The 16,221-nt window shown below is 35.8% G+C and overlaps 1 protein-coding gene across 8 annotated transcripts in view; it reads right to left on the bottom strand.

Annotated features, from left to right (window-relative positions):
• Cadps2 (calcium dependent secretion activator 2) overlaps positions 1–16,221 on the bottom strand; it is a 481,095-nt gene that overhangs the window by 156,533 nt on the left and 308,341 nt on the right. For all 8 annotated transcript variants that reach the window (XM_051175754.1, XM_051175752.1, XM_051175755.1 and 5 more), the window contains exon 9: positions 15,028–15,094. In XM_051175754.1, coding sequence (XP_051031711.1) covers positions 15,028–15,094 — 67 coding nt within the window. The remainder of the gene's footprint in view (positions 1–15,027; positions 15,095–16,221) is intronic.

The following is a 16,221-nucleotide window of genomic DNA, read 5'->3' on the forward strand; positions in this document are numbered from 1 at the left end:
AGTAAAGAAAACTCAACTATAGGTCTTGATTACAGCAAACCGATTGCTTTAATCCTCATGTACTCTCATCTCCAGAGTTCATCCTTATCTTTATTTCCATCTCATTTTGGTGCTATTAGTATGTTAGCATTTAGTAACAGGATACTTCACTGTTAAAATATATAATCTTATACATTAAATATTAATTTGTATTTTATTAATATTACAGGAATGTAATATTTATGCTTTCTTTTTTAGTTTTCTTGCTGTTAACTGCTTCTTGAATCTCATTTCATCATTTTGAATTTAGTTTCTTCCTTTACTAGAAGCTTTTGTGTTCACACTCATAAGTGACAGTCTGCTTTCTATATAGTATGTTCTCAGGCAATCCTGTAAGCATTTTGAAGGTAATATTCCATTGTTAAAGGGCTATGTATACATGCTGAAAAGTTTGGTGAAAGTTCAATTGTGCTTTCCTTGAATTCAATTTTACATTCTCTTTGTGGCTGGTCTTAAATGTTCTCTCCATATTTGGAGCTGTTGTGATGGTCAGCAGGTAAAGATTCTTGCTTTCAAGCCTAACACAACTTGAGTTTAATCCCTGGGACCCACATGGTGGCAGAAAGGCTGTGTTTTACTTCCACACAGACTCAGTGGAAACCCCCCCCCCCATATGCAAGTAAAATAAACAATGTAATAAAAAGGTTGTCTTTCTCTCAACTTACTACAGATCCACTGTGAAATCTTTTGGAGTGACATGCATATCCAAGGTATGATGCTTTGTGTCTTCTCTTGGATAATTTCTGGCAATATTAATTTTAGAATCTTATCTATCATTATTTCAAACATTTTTGTTCTATTTTTCTTCCTTTCAATTTTATAAAAAAGTATCGTGAAAATTACATTCTTTCCTACATATCCTTTAACCAATTTTATATTACATTTTCTCTATCTGTCCATTTTAGGTTGTACTTAATTTCTTTAGAGTCTAACAATCTATAAACAGTTGCATTTGTGATCTTTATTGGGTTTAATATTCATTATATATTCCTCCAATTTACTGTTTAACCTCCCGTTATGTAAGGGTCTGTGTCTTTAAACTATTTGCATTCCACTTTTGGAAAATGCCTGATTTAAATCTCCTGTTTTCACAGTGTGATGTGGTCTTATGTTGTGGGTTCTTTTATTAAATTTCTGAGCCTGTTTAGAAATTAAAATAGCTTTAACACAACCGTTCTACAGTTTATGTATGTGATAGTTTTATTGCTGAAGTCCCTAAGGATAAAAATAATCAGTTTAGTTTCATAATGTTAGATCATAAGCTATTATTCAATATAACTTTCTATGTGGATATTCTATGAAACTTAAGTAAAGAACTTATATCTCCATGTTCTTTAATACCAGGCAATATGTGTTTTATGTAATTTTTAAAATTTTATTTTTAGTTATATGTCTGTGTATATGTGTATGGGTTTGTGTGTGTGTGTGTGTGTGGTATGTGTACATGACTGCATGTGCCTGTGGAAGCCAGAAGACCAGGAACCTTCCTTGGAGCTGGAGTGGTAGGTGGTTGTAAACTACCTGACTTGAGTACTGGGAGCTGAAAACTTAAGCCTTCTGTAGTACAATATGAGCTTGTAAAATTTGAGCCATCTCTTTACAGCCCCTAAATTTCCTAACTTTGATATTTTACTCATATTTAATAAAACAAAGATATTGAATGCAAGCTAGTAGAAATTTTGGAGGCTAATTTTGTACACAAGAACAAACTCAAGTTTAAAAGGCTGGGGCACATTATTTTTTGGTTCATCATTTTGTTGGATTTGTTTTCTACTTAACTTTAGATCTATATTTTAAATTCCTTCTTTGGACATATCTCAATCATGACTTGGACAATAAATGTCAAGTATACCAGCTTACTCCCACACTCCAGCTGCCACTGCAGCCACAGTTTTAATTCACACAGAAGCTTAAACATTTTGTGTTTTGATCTTTGGTCCTTTTTTTTTTTTTTTAGTTTAGCATATAGGAAGATGTGTAATAGATACTATCCTGAACTTCCAGGTTTTAGACAAGAAAATATTTGCCTCCTGGAAATGGAGACTGAACCCAGGGTCTTAAATAAGTTAGGCACACATTCTACCACCATGGTTCATCCCCCCTTCATTTTTATGTAGCACAGCCTGGTAGAGAACTTAATAATCCTGCCTCAGCCTCCCCAGTGACTGAATTATAGGAACATGCCATCATGGTCATCTCAAAAAATAACTGTTAGTATTACCTTACAACTAGACCACACTACAAATTTAAATTCCTCAGCCAGGTCTTTGATCCCACTCCCACCATGAACTTGCTGAATAAGAGTTCTAACTTCTGTCTTTGGGACATGCACCTAAGAGGCATACAGTGGCTATGATGTTTCCATTGTATAAAATAAAGCAAAAATATGCCCAAGTTGTCTCAAGGATAAGTAAATTGTAATTAGATATTAAGGGATTTGGTAAAAGAATGCTTTAACAACAAATTAGTAACAGAACAAAAGATTTCTTTGAGCACATAACTAATAAGCCTCACGTCTCCATCTCTTATTTGGGAGATTTTAAAACCATAATAAGAGGAGATCCCTGGCACATCACTGCTGTAATAATCCAAAACCTGCTGGGAGAGAGATGAAGAACACGGGAGGGTCTCACTTCTCTACACAGCTTGCAAATATCTCCAGCAGTTACTAAGCAGAATATGCAGCTATCACTGGGTGAAATACTCAAGACACACTATTCATATTGCCCACTTCAATCATGTCTCTACCCGAATTCCCATGTAGGAGAACATTACCTTCATCTTTAAAAATTCTTCTTTCTACTTCTCAATCCAAACCCCTTACATTTCCCCCCAAGATCTTTATCACAGGTGTCCATTTCTTTCCTAACTGCATTACCTTGTCTTCTGTTTGCTTCTCTATGGCTCAACCTCTCCAGACTGAACGTAATCTAACTTCCAAAGTGTGTAGCATGAAATCTCTGCCTATGTTTACATGGGATTTATCTAATTTAAATTCAAGAAATGTTGTCTTCTACTGTATTTGAAGGTGTAATAACCCTGAAAGTATGAACTACATTGTATCTTGCTTTAAGAACAAGTAGTACAAATAAATTTCCCAACCATATTACAAGTGTTCGAAAAATGCATTCTCTTCTACTTGTTGTATCTGACATTCAATTTTAAATTCTAAATACTCTGTTTAAAATGTTCAGGAAATGATCATGAAGTGACACACCTTCTTTTACTCAAGCAGTAAAACTTGAATGTTTTCGATTGGAACCATGGAGGTAGGAGGTATTACATTTACTTTTGAGAATTACATATACAAGTACTGTATTCACACATTTCCCCCTCCCTGTTATCCCTCTAACTTCTTCCATGCCCCCTTAAATCCTTCTCAAATTCAAAGCCTCTTACTCTTTGTTATTACTGTCTCACACCCTCTTACAATGTCTAAATATAACCTGCTAAGTTCACTTAGTATTGTACATATGTATTTAGGGCTGACCTTTTGTGATTGGCTAACCAATCAGGGGGCCAGAGAAGACCAATTCTCCCACTCAGTAACCATCAAGTTCTATAGCTGTTCACCAAGGGGTACAACCTAACTCCTCTATAAGGGCACCAAGTACCCTAACTCCCAAGATTTCTCTTTAGCCCTGAAAAAGATATTTTTAACTTCTTAAAAACATATTTCCTGTGAGAAACAAACCATATCTATATACTTTACATGTAGAGAAAAATAAAAAAACTAAAACATTGGAAAGCAGTGTTATGACTGGGGCTATTAGCATATGAGATTTATTTTCATGATAGTGCTATTTTAACATTCTTTTGAGCTATTAATTGGCAAAAATTGACAAAATGAACAAAAGGTTATTTCAGCATTGAAGATTTAGCACATTTTGATTATGTACTAATGGTTTGAGGAGAATACATTTGCAACTCAGGCAGTAGGATAATCGAGGATTTGTAGCTCACTAAATAAAAAAAGAGTTACACTAAGCTTTATTGAAAAGAAATTATACAAGTACTCTATACTATGTTGCTTTATTTCTATTGAAATTATTTTGGATAGTTGTACTATAAATATTAAGATATTGTCTTATTGCAAACCAAAAACATTGTTTTTCTAAAGGATTTTACAAATAGTATTTATATGTTCACATTGTTATGTGTTAAAGTATCCAGACCTGATAAATATATAAACCAACAAAAGTGTGAAAATTTTATGTCATTTAACAACTAGACCTTAAAAGCTGACAGGAGTTATTTAATGAAAAACACACTAATGTTGTTTATTCTTTATGTAAATTGGAAAATAGGCCTAGGTCCTATTTACCATTTATGTTAATTATTTTATTTTAGCTGGATTCAAATAAATCACTCTTTAACAGCAGGGCATACAAAGTCTCAAGTACCAATTAAAGAATTTTTAAAGAAACTAAAGGGAAAAACGCAAAGTTTCAGCTTTAGAGGAATGAGTCCATTTCTAGAACATGGTTTTAAAATGATGAAGTATTAAAAGGCTTGCTTCATTTCATACTTTACACAAACATCTCAAAAACTGCCCAACAGATCCAGAATCACTTCTAGTAAGCAGGCCCATAGATATAACAAAGAGTACAGATGGGAGAGTAATAGAATACCAACGGTGAGCAGGGTTGTCACTAACGGGGGAAACCTGACCCATGAAACAGCTGAGAGCCTACAATTAGGCTTTGGGAAAATACTGGGTCTAGAAGTAATGTACTACTAATACTGGATTTCTGAGTCACAAATTACTTGCTTGATTCAATAGCATGATGTGCATTTCACAATCCATTTGTGTACTCTAGAACTCCAAGAGCTCTGACTTTACCTGTTTCTTTTACAAGGTCATGCTACATCACATTTATAAGGCTAATTCAACAAACACTTTAGAGTGTACATTCAGGTGGTGACAACTTGGGAGCTACTGTTTATTAACCAGGACCCAGAAAGAGTGGAACTCTGATAGAAGGTCTACAGGATCACGGGGTGGCCTGTCCCCTCCACTCTCTGCCGTAAGAAGTACAACAGCATCTGCTTGCTCTGTACTGTGGCAAAGAGGCAGGGGATTACTTACACAGAAACATGGATGTCTGACCTACTCTGATCAAGTGTCTGTTTTACTCATAAGCTTTCTGGTGTATTGCTAGACAAATCTTACATAATTTACTGTATTAAAACAGAAAAATCCCTTCAAGAGAGTGCAGCAATCATAAACATTTAATATTCTTTACTCAGTCCACTTGTAATAACTCCAAACAGAGCAGATTTGTTGGGGGATATAGACAGACTTTAATCTGAAGACAGCGTTAAGTCTGGCTTCAGCATCATTACTTTCCACAGGGCACTTTAACTGATGTTGTGGTCCCACATGGCATCCATATCTGGGATAGGAAACCTCCTATTTTGTTCTTAATTACCAACCTGCTTGCCACCTGCCCATATGCACACATGTAGGTGCTAACTACGCGATTCAAGAGACCACAGCATTCAGATTTATATGTGTATTACTACAGTAGGGATCGTGTTAACAGCTGGCAGCTTAGCAACTGCCACCATCTAATTTCAGTAAAGATTAAGGCTTTTAAAAATCCTTAGCTTGAAATATTCTTGGCAGAGGGCAAAGGTGCTGCTGGAGTTATTTAAAGAAAAAAAAAACTTCAGGGTTTAATTTAATCAAGGAAAATAAACATATCTTCAAGATACAGATTTGAGTGGAATATATATTATGATTAACTGTCTTGGTCCAAATGGCATAGGGAGATCTAACAATCATGTACACATTAAAAAAAAAAAAAAGGAATGGCAGCCTTGTTACACAAATGCTTAGTGTGATCTGCATATACTCACTGACTTAACAAATATTTACTCTATTTCTACCCATGTTTCATACAGTGCTAAGCAGATACTCTAGAAAGTGTAAGCAGATTAAAAACTTAAATGTATCCATAAAATATTTTAACTGGAGACAAACGTTCTGAGAAAATTAAAACACGGTGGGTGCTGTGACAGAGTGGGAAGGGATTTTAAATTAGGTGAGTGGAGAACACATATTTGACCAGGGAACCTTTGAAGTGAAAACTAAATTTGTAGGTAGAACGAACAAGCTCCGGGGAAGAGAAAGCAAACACATGATGTCGACATGGAGGTTTAGGTCAGACCATCTTAGGAAAAGCACAGGACTGTCTCCAAAGTTGCAAAGGTGCAGAAATCCCACCAAACTCATATTTTTAGGTGCCAATGGGAAGGGGTCTAGAGCCTTGGAAGATGCCAAGCTTCTGGCTCTGCAGCAGTGACACTGGGCTTTAGAATGGCAGGTGCTGGTTGGTGATAGGCAGCCAAGGGTCAGAAATACATAGGCTCATCACTAGGTCATAGTTATTTATTATTCTAAGTGCCATGGGAGTCACTAGAAGAAGGGTGTCATTAAAAAATATTTTCTAATAAGACTATATTTACTCAATAACCTAGAGCAAAAGTTTTGATTACAAGTATCCAACATTATAAAAAGTACAAAACAGATCTATAGGATTCTAATATATTAGTACAAAGTGCATGACTACATACAGTGCATCCACAGGCAGAGTAGAAGGGGAGAAGACTGTGGTTGAGGTCTAGTAATACATAAATACAGAAGTAGAGATGCTCCAACAATACTGAAACCAAAATGAACAACAACAACAAAACATCCCATGTCAACCCAGTGCAGGAGAATGGAAATGGCTGGACTGTACTGCACCAAGGGCTGTGGAGAACAAACCCACTCACTGAGCAGTCTGTGCATGTGAGGGCTTGCACTAGGTAGGCTTTTCCCAAAAGAAAGAGACACACATGTGTCTTAATGTGAGTTATGTGTCAAAAGGTTATCTAGGTTCTCTGAAGAATAGGTTATAAAGAAAATGGTGGAAGGGGAACCCGAAACAAAGCAGGGTGCTACTGTTGACGTCCATGTTCAGGTGATGGTGGTTTCAGTTGGGTTGGCAGCAGAAAAGATGGAGTAAATGGATACAAATGGAATACTAGTTTTCATACTACAAGAAGCTATGCCTTAGACTGACATGGAGATAGGAAAAAAGACAGTCTCTAAGTTTTCAAGATCAAATGCACTGCTAACATTTCAAGGTATATCATACAAACTTTTATGGGCACTGTAATTTTCTTTTATACATATTCTTTGGAAAGCCCTAAATATCAAATATGAAAGTTAGTTTGAAAATAAGCTTATAATGTTATTTTCCTCTGATATTTTGATACACATAAAATCCACATCAAATGATTTTTTCTTCATTATTGAAAATATGTGTGTCTTGAAAAATTGAGTAAAATATGGGGCAATTTAACAAAACATTTGACTATAAAAACAAAATGACAAGCAAGAAAAACAATAGCCAACATTTGGAAAAACATTTAAAATTCATGAGTTCTTTAAAGGCTTTATAGACTTATAAGTATCTGAGCTCATAGACACAGAATTGTCTACAGTAGTAGTTTTGCACATATATAAAAATTAGTATATGAGAATTATATATTTTTACTTTATCATTGTAGACAAAAGTAAAATTTTAAGCAAGATAAATAAAGGTACAGATAATATTATGGATATAATTGTTCACTTAATAAAGTAGGTAGATTTTTACCTGTGGTGATTGTTCCATTTTAAAAAGGGAAAAAAGGAACTCACATACCAAATAAGAAAAAGAAAAAATATCAATGATTGATTCCATTAGGAATGGATGTGTGTTTGTCTGTGTATGTTTAGGGCATCCTACCAGCAATAGTTATTTGACTATTCTTGTGTAGGAGAAAGAAGTAGGTACTATTAAAAAATATTGATGGGGTTTGGAAAAAAAGATTTCTTTAACCATTTATTAAAAAACAAAACACACCAGGTAGGTGTGGCACAGGCCTTGAATCTCAGCATTTGGGAGACAGACACAGGTAAATCTCTGTGAGTTCAAGGCCAGCCTGGTCTACAGACAGAATTCCAGGACAGGCTCCAAAACCTATACAGAGAAACCATGTCTTGAAACAATTAACAACAAAAATAGTACACAAATATTAAAGCACAGAAAGAGTTGAGTAGGATTGCAAGCTACTTCAAAAATACTCACTGCCACTTACTACCAAAAGACCACTCAAAAAAAGCCATGTTCATCCTCACTGCATCTATTTTACCTAGTCTCTTCCAGCCCATCCCCAATGCAAAGCCAACTCACTAAAATGGTCTTTTCAACTGGATACTAGTGACAGAATTCTTCCATCAATTTCCCCTTTTTGTCTAACTAAGAAGGAAAGGTTCTAACATAGTAAGACTACATAAAATAAGAATTATTATCAAGTGATATCCAAATAGAAAAGAAAGGTAATAACCTCAACAAAAATGAAATTGTATACAACATGAGCAATTATCACGTAAGAAATACAGTCTTGGTGTCTAGTCCATAAGTAACCGACAAATTTACAGAGATTACTCCATTAGCTGTCCTCTCCTGAAGAGTCTAAAGTTTGTACCTAATAAAGTTTGCCCAGGTTTGAGAGAAACATAACTGTAACATCAAAACAAAACAAAACAAAAAAAACCTTGAGTAAGCAAGTATTATACAGCAAGTGACTCCCAAAACATATGAGAAATGACAAAAACAGCTGGCTGCCTGAACAGTTACCCACAGTTCCTCTGTAACCTTGGGGCAGCCATCTTTGGCCTACAGGCCTACAATATCTGACAGACTATTTTCATAAGCAGGAAATTTTTAAGTGCTATCCTACCCTGTTTTGACAAAGTTTGGTAGTCACTTTCTTTTGTGTCCTGCTTGTCCAGTTTGGACAGCATACTGTCAACAGTCAGGGCAAGGGCAGTTTCTTGCCCAATGGCTAGCTTCTGCCTCAAAAAAGCAAACTCCATATTGAGTCTCTTCAATGACTAGCATCCCCTTTTGAAGTAGATTTGTGCTGCCAGGAACAGATGTGTCTCATGTCAAGAGGATAGCCCAAGTTATTAAAACTTTTTAAAGCCATATTCTCTAGGTCTTTGAAGTCCTTTAAGATTACCCATCTATTTAAAATATAACTCTGTATGATCTTGAAAACATAACTAACTTGATACTTATGGATGACTATTAACATGTGTTTCTTAATTATGCTATATAGTTTGTAGAGATAACTTTCAAGGACTAGAAATTTTCATTCCATTGTTAAATGAACTTCACTGGTACAATACCTTAAACAAGAGTAGAAATGCATGTACAGTCTGTTTTAACAAAACAACCTTAAATTTGCGTCAATATATAAAAATGTCTTAAACAGAAGTAGAAACATATACTGTACAACAAAAATAAACCTAAATTTATATCAATATACAAAATCCATACCAACAAAAATGCATAAGAATAGTAGTTGCTTTTTTTAGTTTAAAAGCAGATACAATAATCTACCTTTTTATCCTATCATTTCTACCATCCCCTTTTCTTTTCAGAACAAGACCCCTAAATCTAATCTCATTTTTTAGTCTTTTTTTCTGACCACACCTAATAAGTTGCAACCCATCTTCCTACCTGATGACAAAAATCCATAACCCAGTGGAAGACCAAAAACCACCCACCCAACCTCATGGGAATGTGGCCAGTGCCTTATTAAAATTACTTCCTTCTGTCTGGGGGTGGGTGATGGCACCTCTAGGGAACCCTGGAAAAACCTGAAAAATTGGTCAAGTCCCGGGGGGCTATTATTTGATGTCAGTCTCTGAGTAATGGGAAAGAATAGGGCTTATCTGAAGTCCTAAATGGACTAGTACATGAGGGTGGATCATCTCAGCTAGCTACCTTGGAATTGTCCTGAGCAGATTGTAGTTCAAAGATGATCTTTGTGTGGTGTTTATGAGTTTTGTGGCATTAGGACAATCCAGGCAGAATAGTTGTTGTGGCGATCCATTGTCCTTTTGGAGACTACAGAGGTTGCTGTTAGGAATGTACTCTATGGAGAGCATAAACATATGAAATATCAGGTTGTAAACCTCGGGGAGGTTAAAAGACCGTGATCTCTTAAATGTATCTGGGATACACATGTCAAGTAACTTTTCACCATTCTGGGGTCTTTCAGGGTGTTAAAGCTGACTAATTAGACTTAAAGTTTCCTGTAGTTATGATAAAAGGTAAATTAGGCATAAAGCTTTAGTCTCACAAAGATAAGATAGATAATATAACACTTTTTCTAATTTTGCAAAATATAAATGTACTGGATATTGTAACTATAATTCTTACTTAATAACTGGTTTGTTGTTTAGAATTTTACCTTCCTTTTTAATTAGACAAAACAGGGGAAATGCTGTGAAATAATCCTTTTGTACACTATAAAGATCCGTCACTCAAATTGGTTTAATAAAAAGCTGACTGGCCAGTAGCTACACAGGATGTATACATGGGACAGCGGAACACAGAGGAGGCTGGGAAGAAGGTGGGCAGAGGGAGAGAAGTTGTCAGTGAGACAAGAGGAGGAAACAGGAGGTACAAAATGAAAGCGAGGTAACACCATGTGGCAGAATGTAGACGAATAGAAATGGGTTAAATTAAGTTGTAAGAGCTAGTAAGTAATGAGCCTGAGCTATCAGCCGAGCATTTATACTTAATATAAGACTCTGTGTCAGTTATTTGGGAACTGGTGGGAGGTTCGAGATAGGAAAACTCTGCATAAAGGATGTTGCATTTTCTACCGCAAAAACCATGTGTTAGTGTACTGACATGCCCGATTTACCTAGTAAGTGCACCACCATCCTGATCTTTGTTGATGTGTCAGTCACGGCTTTACCACTTCAAATGTGTGGTGTTGTGTAAGCAAACAAATGCTACTCTAAACTAAAACCCTTCAGGTTGCAACTAGTGCACGTTCTACATGCACTATTGCCATCTCAAAGGCCTTTGAGGACTTAGCTTCAGCAGGCTCTCCAAGTAGGCTGAGTTCTTCAAAAATCATCAGGCAAAGAGACCCCCTTTCTTTAGGTTTAAATAGAAACCCAACAACATCTTCCTGAGAAGCAGAGCTTCTCATGTGCTTACAGAATGTTCTGATCACTGCCTGTTTACATCCTGTGCCAACTCAGCTGATACGTAATTAACATTATGTCTTGATAGCCTGCTGTTGTTTGCAGCAACTTTAAGTCATGATTCTGACACATCAACAACAAGCAGTGAACGCTTGATATGGGGCCAACACAACATAGATGTCTACGTCAGTTTCCAGCGGAGTCACATCGTCAGTCGTTTTCTTAATCCCGGGGCTCTTTGGGCTACCACTCCACGGTTACTTCTTTAATGTGGCAACACTGCTTTGTACCTTATGGTACTAATGATCCCTAGTGATTTTTTTAAGATATCTGTTTATCTCTAGACGAACTGTGGCTATGTGCTTTAATGTAATCATAGCCATATGGAACAGGAAATACGAGCTTTACCTCTACTGTCTAACGGAACAGGATTTGATTGACTCCATCTCACAGTAGTCGAATCCCACATCACGTAATGCCCTGTACACACTTTATCTTATCGGTACTGTGAGGAAAATAGTAACACCTCCTCTAGCAGGCTTGTTCTGAAGAGCAAATAAGATCATGCATTGAAAGTGCATTAGGCAAATGTGTGCAATAGGCCAATCACTTAATAAAAATCGGATTAAATACATAAGAGATGTGTTAATACCTAAGTGCCTCGGGAGAATTTGGATTTATCACAGAAATATACAATATCTGCAGTATATAGCTATTTGAATAGATGTTAGAAAACTATAAGAGAAATAATTCCACTTAGTTAAATAAAAAATTGTTGAACAGTGGTGAAGTATATCCCAAAGCTGATTACCTGATGAAAAACTGTTTTAAAGATATCTAATTCTGATTATAATATGAATTACAATATAGTAATAGAAGTAGTTTACATCAATTCTGCTTTCCTAAATCTAATAAATAGTAAAACACTAGGGAAACATAAAAATATATAAGAAAATTTAATTTTGATAAGATTTCAATATATTCTTTGTAATTGTTCTTTGACTTTATCTTGAACAAAAACTTACCTTTGTTTTGAAAATGCAGTCTCCTATTTATTAAAATAGATTTACTACTATAAATATACCAGCATTAGAATGTAAAAAGGGAGTGCAAGCTAAGTAGGAAGCTAAAGAAATACCCAACATGGACAGATAATTTGCTTTCTGATTTTTTGACTCTAATTTAGACTGACATTTTTTGCCTCCGATTTTCATGTTTATATGAGTCTTTGAAAAACCTTCTCACCTCAGTGGCTCCTCAAGTGCTCACTTGGAACAACAACTTTGCAGCTGGCCAAACCCTCTCTCAATCAATTTTTATGAGTACAAATTCTTGGGCTGATGGCCGGGTCTCCAACTACATCACTCACATAATCCACACTCACACGTGGTGATGAGATTCACATTATCACCAGAGCGCCATTGTGCCGATGGCAGCAGCAGACACAGCAGGGTATACTGTCCTCCCTATGAAAAAACGACTCCTTCACCTTTCAGTAATGCAGCCTGCAGGTATGGACCTACAAGCTGTGTGCAGACAAAATGAGAGATGTCTTTAAAAGCACTAATAAAAACTGCCCAGTTCCTCCCAATGGGCCAACCTCATTGAATCTCCATACATACCCATCTTGATTTTGAAGTGAGAGCATTCAATTTGTCTTCCCATTACATTTAGAATTGGAAGGAAGATTCAATTGTGTTTGAAACTTCAAAAGTTGCCAGAGTACTGACATATATATTTCAGCATGTGATTCTCTCTGTGTGTGTTTATATCTATCTATCTATCTATCTATCTATCTATCTATCTATCTATCTATCTATCTACCTACCTATCTGATATCAAGTATAATACATTCTAACTAATACAACTTTGGTAGAATTTTTCTTAAATTTAAATTAAGGAGCATAAAGATTTAACAACTACTTTGATCCAAGTTGGATTTTACCTTTAAAATAAAACATGTATGTATTTTAGTTGTCTGGAAAAGTTAGCTTCCATTTAATGTCCCTTAAAAAACACACCACTTTTAATTTTGAAATATCCCAATTCCTTCTTCTATTTCTAAATTTGCTAATCAGTGACATTCAAAGTATATACATTTGTGTTATAGTTTTTGATTCATGTGACTATTTACTAGAAAGTAAGACAGCAAATGCTGATCTCAAGCCATTAGGTCATCATTTAACTTTTCAACATCAGTCTCTTGAAGTTTAATTTTCATATTGAACCAATACATACACTGGAAACTTTTGTACTACTGACATTTACCAGGTCCTCAGACTAACAAATGCTATCTGCCCATCCTTTAAAACACACTTTCATGGTATTTTTTTTTTTTCCACTCACGTTACCATCCGTGAAACTAAGAGGCAGCTTAGTTTGTTGAAAAGTAGTTTATCCTCCAGATCATCTACTGAGATTATGGAATTATCTGAGATTCTACACAAATTCATGAAACATAACTGAAGAAGAAGAGGCTTTGTTTCTATGAAAAGTCAGTGGAATGCTTCCAAAAGACATGGCAACAACAAATCACGATGATGAACCCGTCCAATTAGGTACAGATGAGACATCTCTAATAGGAATAAAACTAAAGTAGCCAGAAAGATTTATATCAAATTTCTTCATTAGCATTTAGATTTTTGTGCCCCTGTAAAGGCATAACTTGAAACTGCGAAGATGTTTAATAGGGACAGTTTGGGGGGACAAATCACTGAGAACTGTGAGCAGAAAACACTCAAGGCAACTACCTGCATTTTACATCAAAAAGTGTGTGTGTGTGTGTGTGTGTGCACACTCTCTGTATACACATGCACATATGAATACCTTTTATTATTACTCTAAGCCACACAAGAAATGTTTACACTTTATCCCAGAATAGACTGGTGTTCTGCCTTGTAGATACAACTACTTTTGACTGAATTTTAACACTTTTCATGAAGACACACCATGCTACCATGGAACATCAATAAACTATTTTTTTTCCCCCAGCAACTGATGGATGACTACATCTCTAGAAAACAGCAAATGATAATTTTCCTCCACTGGCATTTCCCCATATCATTCTGATCTTGCTCAGTTAAGCTTGCCTAATGTGTGGTAGGAATCAATGGGACTTTACAGGCTATTCTGCGTTAGGATTCCAAGAGTGATTCTCTTTTCATACATTTCCACAGAGAATGAAAGAGTCTGAATTTATCCTGGAATAAAATGACTATTTTCAAAGCTATGCTTTAATGTAAACTAGAAATCAATGACCTTGTTCTAGGAACAAAAGTTACTTATGATTTTTAAAATGTCAGAGAACCACATGTACCAATAATCTATACTCAGAATCCAATCACTGACATAGTGGACAATTTGATTTAAAAGCACATTTATATGAATATATAATAGACATATTCATGTAAAGTGTGATAGTAAATGGACCACAGCTTATCTGTACACTACCTAGATGCAGCAGTTCTTTTCAAGGGATTGTCTTAGCATCCTTTAGATCCTTTTAGGAAGCCTTGATGGCAGGTACAATTTCTATAATACTAATTATTTTGTTTTTCCTTTTCCACACCAACATCACAGTGGCATTTTGCAACAGCTATTGAAGTTGATATTGTAACTAGTTGAACATGGAAGCTGACAAAGGAAAACAGTTGCACTTTGACAATACACCAGTATACCAGACCATAAAGGAATGTATAGAAGAACAGAATGTCTATCATTTCCTTATACAATTTTTTTTTGGTTTGTTGTTTGATATAAAAGTGTTATTTGTGTTGGCATAAAGTGAATTTACTACTTCTTTGTTTTCAAATGATTTAAAATAATTCTCATTTTTTAATTTCTAATGTGGGAATTCTTAGGAAGAGATAAGTAACAAGAAGGTAACAGTGCGAGGCACACTGTCAGAAAGCAATTACTTAACAAGAAAATAAATGACTGACCTGGACAAGAACAAAGTAACGCTTTTTCCATCTCTTCCAAACCTTCTGTCCAAGGGCATAGAGATACCTGGTAAGAAAAACAAGAGTGCATAAATGACGGTGCCGTTCCCCACCTTGTCTCCCATGGGTGTTTATGAGACCAGCCTGCTAAAGGCAAAGTTTAGTTTATCTGAAATCGGAGACAACATGCGGCTTTTGTGTTACAAGATGACTGCGCTGATTCTCAATTCCTGAAAGGGAATTGATTTATGTGGCTTACAATTTGCCAGTCCTTATGACAAATTGAACGAAGTAGGAGTTAGAAAGGATAATCAAAGAAGCAGTTGGAATTTTATTTTCGCACATGTTTCTTAGGAGGTGCAGAGGCTAGGAGTGAAGGAACTTGTACTGAATTCTTCAGTACTCAGATGACTGGAGCTGATGAGTGTGGAGGTAGATATAGAGCCAAGAATCCAGGGTGAAAGGTCATTGTCCAGCTGAGTGACCTTGCAATATGTCTGCGCCAATATCCAGTCCCATTTCTTTGCCTATTAGAGAACAACCCTGGGTGTCCTGATTTCCAAGTGCCTTGGCAGCTCTGTCATTTCAAGATTTATGTGGCTTACAGAAGCTCTTCACTAACATTTTTTCCCCACTATGAAACTCATTTAATAATAATAAAAAATCCGTGACATAAATTTAGTTTAGCACCCCTTCAGCTATGCATTTTAAACTTTGCATGATGTCTGTAATCTGAACTGAAATAATTAACCTGGCAATACATTTGAATAGAAACCCTTTGTTGTATGTGTTTATATGTGTACATGTTTTTGTTTTTGCTTGTTCATATGGAGTCCTGAGACATACTTCAGAGATTATTTCCAGGAGCTATCCCTTCTTGTTTTTTGAGTCAGGGTCTCTTGCTGGCATGGGGCTTGCTAAGTAGGCTAGGTGGGCTGGTCAAGGAACTCAAGATATCTACCTGTTTCTGCCTTCTCAATCCTGGTATTAAAATCTTGTGAAATCATGCATAGCTTCTTTCCATGGGTTCTAGCCACTTTACCTACTGAGCTATTCCTCCAGCCCTGAGAAAAGAATGTCTGTTCTTACCAGTATAAAGGTTCCTCAAATGAGCTTGATATATGTACACTACTAAGTAATAAAGAATGTCACATGTAAAAGTTTATTTGAGGGCGTAGACTGACCTCTCACAAT

The sequence above is a fragment of the Phodopus roborovskii genome, unplaced genomic scaffold, assembly GCF_943737965.1.
Source record: "Phodopus roborovskii unplaced genomic scaffold, PHOROB, whole genome shotgun sequence".
Lineage (NCBI taxonomy): Eukaryota > Metazoa > Chordata > Mammalia > Rodentia > Cricetidae > Phodopus > Phodopus roborovskii.